Source organism: Marmota marmota, unplaced genomic scaffold, assembly GCF_001458135.2.
Source record: "Marmota marmota marmota unplaced genomic scaffold, marMar, whole genome shotgun sequence".
Classification (NCBI taxonomy): Eukaryota; Metazoa; Chordata; class Mammalia; order Rodentia; family Sciuridae; genus Marmota; species Marmota marmota.
The window spans coordinates 11442516-11450311 of record NW_026000119.1 but is presented as its reverse complement, the minus strand read 5'-3'; the positions used below and the strand labels follow the sequence as shown (position 1 = coordinate 11450311).

Below are 7796 nucleotides of genomic sequence, written 5' to 3'. Positions count from 1 at the left end.
AAAAAAAAAAAAAAAAAAGAAAAGAAAAGAAAGAAAAAAATTTCTGACACTGTGATTAGATACCTGAAAAAAATCAAATTATAAGGATGAAAGATTTATTGTGGTCCATGATTTCAGTCCATGGTAGGTTGGTTCCAGTGTATTTGGTCCTGTGGCAAGAAGGGGAAGGATAGGGCAGAGGTAACTACTCACTTCATGATGGTCAGAAACCAAAGGGAGGGTGGAGGATGGGAAAGGCAGCGGAGCACAACAGACACTAGTATGGCAATATGTAAATCAATGGATGTGTAACTGATGTGATTCTGCAATCTGTGTATGGGGTGAAGGTGGGAGTTCATAACCCACTTGAATCAAAGTGTGGAATATGATATGTCAAGAAATTTGTAATGTTTTGAACAACCCACAATAAAAAATTAAAAATAAAAAAAAAATAATAAAATAAAAGTAATCATATCTACCTTACAAAATAGCATAGGCACTTACTAATGTGGGTTCCCATCTTAACCACTATTCCAAATCGAAGGTAATATTTTTAGCATTATTTATTAAATTCTGATACTTTATACATAGTAAAAAAGATAGCATTTTTTACTTATTATTCCTTTTAGTTTAAAAATTTCCATAATATTAGGAAAAATATACTTTTGTCAACCAAGTATACCTTAGTTTGAATTTATGCCAGTATGATATTTGAAGTGACTTTTAATATATGTATCATATGTGTGTAGAAGGTTTTCTATTTTGTTCTGTATTGTGAAATGGAGATGATTTAATATAATAAATATTCTATAAATGTACTGTTATCTGAAATAATTTTTTGTAGGATAAGAGTAGAATGGAATTAAAGATCTAAGCTGATTCTGATAAAAGCTTAGACTAATTATTATGAACCAAATCATCAGACTTCACTCGTGCTCAGTGCAACAATGTCATAATGTTTTCATCATAGGAACTTATATTTTAATTGTCATTTGACATTCTGATGAGGTAACTGTGGTTACTGATAAAATTTTGAGTTATTCATCTACTCAATATAATTTGAGTATTTTCTCTTTGTTGACTAGTATCTTAGACACTGAAGGTACAACACAGCAACATAAACAAACATCCTTGTTTTATAGTGCTCACATCCAGAGAGGGAGATAATAAAAGTTAAATATATTTTACCTTAGGAAATGCTAAGTATTAAGAAAGAAATTAAAGCAAAGTAGGAGACTAAGAAGTGTATGAGAATTCACAATTTTAGATAGTGATGTTTGTAATCTGAAGGAAGCGAATGAATGAACCATGTAGGCATCCATGAAAAAACATCTTGGACAAAGATTATAGCAGGTGTAAAGGCCTTCAGGTGGGAGTAGGTCTGGTGTGTTCTGTGAACACCAAGGAGATGAGATCAGTCTGCTGGAATGGAATGGACAATTGGGATGACTCTATTTGCTGTATTCTTTCTTGCCTCTGGCCTTCTCTCCTTTAAGTTTGGAAAGTGTCAGGATATGAATTTGATTGGCTTACCATAGGCCAACTTTGGATAATCACTGTGGCCAAATAGATAAGGTACATTTATTGGCTACTTCTAGAAACAAATGGTTTAGAGGAGAGCATATTACAGAGGAATGAGGACCATTATTATAGGCTGATTGAATAATGGTCTGTTGTACCTCAGTAAATATTTCATTAATAAATCAAAGCTTATTACTGCTTCTTCTTCTTCTTCTTCTTTTTTTTTTAAAAAAATAATATGATTCTTAGGGGATGGTAGATCCAGGAGAGAAGATTAGTGCTACACTGAAAAGAGAATTTGGTGAGGAAGCTCTTAATTCCTTACAGAAATCCAGTGCTGAAAAGAGAGAAATAGAGGAACAGTTGCATAAACTCTTCAGCCAGGAACATCTAGTGGTAAGAACTGATGGTTTCCAGAAGGGATTTAGTCCTGTGAATTAATAAAAAATGACTTAAAATATATCTGCAACCTAAAAGAACCTTCTCTAAAGAAAATAAAACTCCTTGTATATTTGAAAAATATATTCATAAAAAATTTAGGCTGTAGATCTTCACTTTAAAATACATTTCTATTTAAACTTTAATAGCTTTAGGTAAATTTAATAATAATGTCTTTTAGTTTTTTTCTGTAGACCAAATGTGATAAGCTCTTTTTTAATCTGCTGAGTATACATCCAACAGCCCTCTTTCCTCTTTTTTGTTTGTTTGCATGAATCCTCCTTTCTCTGAAAGGACATTCACATTTTAAATTTTACAAGAGTTTTTCAGGTAGATAACTACTTAAATCTCAGGTCTAATTTAAAAAATTAAAAAATTAAAAAAATTTAAAAAATTTAAAAAAACCTTATAAGGTATATGTGCACTAATTATAAGGAAAGGAATAAATTTTCTTTTCTTTTCATTGCCTTTCATTTGGATTACTTTGTTTTCTTTCCGGAATTAGAATTTCTTAATCTTTTGTCTATGTTATCCAGTTCGATGTATTTATTTTTTTGTATCACATTTGTGTTAGATGACTAGAACCAAATCTTTTCATGTATTAACAGCTTAAATATGTTAGTTTTATTTATAGATCTCCTTTGTTTAAGTAGAAAATCTACCTTTCTATTTATGAACTTATAATCACAGAAATTATTAAAAGGACTATTTTCTTTTCTTTTCTTTCTCTTTTTTTTTTTTTTTTTTTTTGTGGTGCTGAGGATTGAACCCAGTGCCTTGTGCATGTGAGGCAAGCACTCTAGCACTTGAACTATATCCCCAGCCCCCAAAAGGACTATTTTCAGTTTTTTCCCCTGATGTTAGTGATTAAACCTAGGCTCTCCCACATGCTAAAAGCACTTGCACTACCATTTAGCTATGTCCCCAACCCCTTTCACATTTTGAAATTAGAAATTTAAGATATGGAGGGTTTTTTGAACCTTAAAGCTGCCTCTAACGAAAATATTGTCTCCTGAGAAATTTAAAAGAAGTGTTTGAAAGCTACAGTAAAGATTCTATGATATTTACATTTCTTCTTTTTAAAAAATTTTGGTAAAATACATGCAATAAAATTTAACCATTGTTGTACAACAGGATGTTTACATTTCTGAATCTAGTGAATCTTCTGAACATTTTTTTGTTCTACCCATTCCCATTTCACCCTAGACTTTTTTTTTAATCTGCCTCCTTTTAAAAATAGATATATAAGGGATATGTTGATGATCCTCGAAACACTGACAATGCATGGATGGAGACAGAAGCTGTGAACTATCATGATGAAACAGGTAATTTTATACTCATGTTTATTGGATTGATTGGAATTGAGGATAAATGTAAGTCAAGCAGCCTACTGGGGCAGTTATAGCTGGACTATCTTAGCATTTAAGGTCAATTAACTATTTTTTTTTTTTAAATTTTTTAGTTGTAGATGGACACAATACCTTTATTTTATTTGTTTATTTTATTTTTTTTAAATATTTATTTTTTAGTTATCAGCGGACACACATCTTTGTTTGTATGTGGTGCTGAGGATGGAACCCGGGCCGCATGCATGCCAGACGAGTGCGCTACCGCTTGTCACATCCCCAGCCCTTATTTGTTTATTTTTATGTGGTGCTGGGGATCGAACCCAGTGCCTCATGCATGCTAGGCAAGTGCTCTACAACTGAGTCACAACCCTGGCCCCAGGACAATGAACTATTGATTTTAGGACTATATTTATATGAAAGCAAAGTTATTGGCATTAAAAGACTACATAGAACAAAACTTCAAAAGTGTTATTCACCAGTAACTATTGGTAGCATATGAAATTAAGGTTGAATTTATGGGCTAAAACGATGTATTTTTAAAGGTTGTCCTATTATTTGTATAATATATATACATTTGTGTATAAGATAAAAATAAAAGCAACTAGGAATTTGGGTGGGAGAGTAGGGCAATAATAAAGGAGTTGAGATTTATATTTGTCTTAGTGTTTGAAATATTTTAATAATAAGCATGCATTTTTAAAGCACAAAACAATATCAGAAAGGTTACAAATACTGAAAAAATTTAAAATGAATGCTTTTTTCTAGTCTGTGTATTTTAGAATTTATTTGGGAGAATCAAATGCGTTATAAAAAGAGATAAAATTTGCTATCTTAAAAATTAATTATTATTTTAAATTTACACATTGAATATCTTCTCTTGAAACACATTTGATTGCCAAACTGGATGATTTCCTAAGTATTTGATATTTATCTGTAGCATAATGGAGTGAGGACACTGTATCAGAGAACTGAATGTTCTACTCATGGCTCTTCTCTGAGCTGTGTAGTCATGTGCAAATCAATTTTCCCCTTGGACTCAGTTTATTCATTTATAAAACAGACTAGAATTAGAAGATCTGTGACTTCTCTGTGCTTTTGCTTGTTGAACTTGGGGGAAACTTCTGGCACTATTTCTATTCTTCTACTTTAAGATAGTAAAAAAGAATTCATCCTTCTGGTATTAAGAACTGAGAAGAAATATACAAATAGAACTTAGAGGCAGGTTTATACAATGGAAATACGGACAAATTTGTTATTTTGTTTTGGTGGGAGTGGTTAAAAATAATAACTAATCTTCCAAAAAGGTTGATTACATAGTTTATATGTTGTTCATTGTTTTCACTTCACTTCCTTTTCTCCATTTAAAAAAAAAAAAAGAATTCTTCCAAAATAGATATCTGAGTGTCCTATTGCTTACTTTGTCTCTTCAGACTGTGTTTTTGACTTTTTAGCATACCTGCAGTGTATTTTAAAAGCTGGACACAATTTATCTGGTAAAACAAATTAAGGCAAATAGGACTTTAGTGTGAAGTTTTGTTTTTATCTGGCCAGGATAGCTGTATTTATTGCTAAAGCTATAATAAGAGTCAGAGACTAAAATTTCCTCTAGTGTCCTTGTTTTTTGTTTTTTTTAAAAAAATTTTTTTAACCTACTCTGTTGTTTTAGGGTTGCCTTAGAGACTTCTTAATAAGGTCTGAGATATGCTCTTCAGTTGTATTCTCCTGTTATAGTAAGTTTAGGGGTAGAATCCAGTGTTTGGGTCTTCAGCCTTTTAGTGAGCCTGTGCCCTTGGCCTATGACCTTTACAAGTGCTTCTAGGCTTCTCTTCCTCCTTCTCCCATTCTTAGGTCAGACAAGGAGACAGAGAGCTCTGGAGTTGGGTATTTCCCTTCTCCAAGGTTGGTTAAGCCTTGGTAAAATAATTTTCTATAAGGGCAATATACTGTGGGAGTATTTCAAAATGGTTACTTTCATTTCCCCTTTCTGGAAACTAGAGGGGATTTTCCTCTAAAGAGGGGGAAGGACTCTGCCCTCTGTTGGATATAAGAAGAATTGTTAATTTTCAGTTCAGCTTTTTTTCTTGTTAAGGTAGGAATTATGACTCCTGAAGTCTAAATGTCAGATCATCTCCCTTTAAATTTTTAAAAATTTGTTTTGTATAATTTATTAAGTGACCATAGGGGTGAGTAAAAGAACCTTTCAGACATTATTAATTCTAATAAGAAACTTGATGTAGAGAGTTATTATTTAGATAATTTGATACTTTAATTTTTGGATTCAGGTTTACTTTTTAGTTCTCTTTCTCTGTGGATGGTTGGATGTTGCAGTTATAATGAAGATGCACATAGAGCTATCATTTCAGCATTGGTATTTAGGAATCTGTGCTAAAATATAATAATAGTTCTTTCTTTTAAACACTAGCTTTATTATTTTATTACAAGTACTTATTATATAGGTAAAGTTAATTGAAAGTTATTTAAAAAATAAATGACGTAAAGAGGAAATGCTTTAACAGGCTGTTTTTTTTTTCTTTTAGATAAATTCTTCATAGAGGAATTGATGGATTGTTATTGTACATTCAGTGCCTAGTTTAATGTTTGGTACACAGACACTCTGATATTTATTGGTTGAATACTTATAAAGAAGCATTTGCTTTCTAAAAATACCTGATAAACATTACCAAATTGTTCTATAGAAATATGCCATTTATATTCCTAAAAATGACCGAGAATGTTTATTTTAATTTTTTAATAATTATAGTTAGAGATATTTTAATAAATATATTTATGCTTGTATAAATATAAATATTTTCTGTTGTAGTTTTTTGTCATGCTTAGAAAAGTCTGCTTAAGCCTGTATTTATTTATTTATTTATTTATTTATTTTTGTGTGTGTCTAATCCCTCAGGAATTTTTTTTTTTGATGTAAGGTTTTGTACTCATTTGATATGTTCTCTTTGATAAGTATACTATTCTTACTTTTTTAAAGAGAAAAATCTTTCTTTTTGGTGCTCAACCTGAAATTTAGTAACTTAATTAAAATATAGGCAACTTGGAATATTTTAATTTTTAAATTTCTTGGCCACTGATACAGTAATGATTTATGATTATTTTTACTAAGAATACTTGGAGATGTAGTTATGCTGGGAAAAAGAAATAAATAAATGAATTCCTTTTTTTTGGTGATGGTTTTTCTTTGGTAACCAGGTGAGATAATGGACAATCTTGCCCTAGAAGCTGGAGATGATGCTGGAAAAGTGAAATGGGTGGACATCAGTGATAAACTCAAGCTTTATGCCAGCCACTCCCAATTCATCGAACTTGTGACAGAGAAACGAGACGCACACTGGAGTGAGGACTCTGAAGCTGACTGCAATGGGTCATAGCTTGTGGTCTCCGTGTAAGCCAGAGGCAAGCAAAGGAACATGCACTGAAAAGAAGGCAGTGACAGAACTCATGCTGTAAAAAGGCAGCGTAGCTCACTAGGAAGTAATTTTATTCACTTTCAAAATGTTTGTATTTAGAAGGTTTTTGCATCAGAATAATATGAGTAAATATCATAAAATAGAATTTCCACCTTTCTGATCAAAAAGATTAGAAATAGTTATATTTTGTATGCATTCTATAAGCATGGCTTAAACCAAGTTTAATAACTGATGCTCTTGAAGAGTTGTAGTTAGAACAAAGATAAATTTCCCATCAGCTGTAACTTCTGCTTTTTCCATCTAATTCTTGTTCGTTAGTTCTTTTCCTCCCTCTAAACTGAGATTTGAAGGATGTTTGTGCCACATCCAACTTCTTTTGGAGGAGTACTGCCATTGGTTGTATAGTTTAATGTCTAATCTGATTTTTATTTAAATTATTTTGCTTCACATTTTGCTTCATATGATTTTGTTGAAGCTGACTTCAAAAGTGGAAACTGTGTTTTTGTCTTTGAGTCATCCATTTTATAAGGAAATTTCAGTTATCTTGTCAATAAAGATCAAGACTGATGAATAAGAGCTCATATTCTCATTTTTCAGAAATTCTGAATTTTAAAAATATGCCTAGGGGATTAGAAATTTATGGAGATTTCACTCTACTATAACTATTGTATGTCACAAATGATTTAGAGATGATGTAAAAAGGCAGGGACAGAGAGGTTGTTGTAAGTTAGAGTACTTTTTATGAGGAAGGGAATGTTAAGGATTGAACTTAATTTTTGAGAGACATGTGGTCAGTGTAAATCATAGAGGAAGGATAGGGTTGGTGTATTAGGGTCTTTTGGAAGCAGGGAAGAGGAAAGAAAAAGAGCACTGCCTGTCCCAGTGGACATATCTGTCACACTCAGGCTAAGGATTTCTATTGGAAAGTCCTGTGATATTGACTCCTTGACAACCTGCAGTATGGACTGTCAGAATTCCTTCTTCCTTCCAGTTAGATTATAGATGGGACACCTAAAGAAAAGGAAGTTTGTGGAAAAAGACATGGTACTTTTCTACAGATATTTGAAAAGGGTAACCAGGCTTA

The 7796-nt window shown here is 31.9% G+C and overlaps 1 protein-coding gene across 1 annotated transcript in view; it reads left to right on the top strand.

Annotated features, from left to right (window-relative positions):
• Positions 1-7288, top strand: part of Nudt9 (nudix hydrolase 9) — a 26901-nt gene extending 19613 nt beyond the window's left edge. Inside the window, exons 5-7 of the mRNA XM_015499174.1 lie at positions 1750-1896; positions 3179-3263; positions 6495-7288. Of these exons, the coding sequence (XP_015354660.1) occupies positions 1750-1896; positions 3179-3263; positions 6495-6673 (411 nt within the window). The 3' untranslated portion in view covers positions 6674-7288. The remainder of the gene's footprint in view (positions 1-1749; positions 1897-3178; positions 3264-6494) is intronic.
• The last annotated feature ends 508 nt before the right edge of the window (positions 7289-7796 follow it).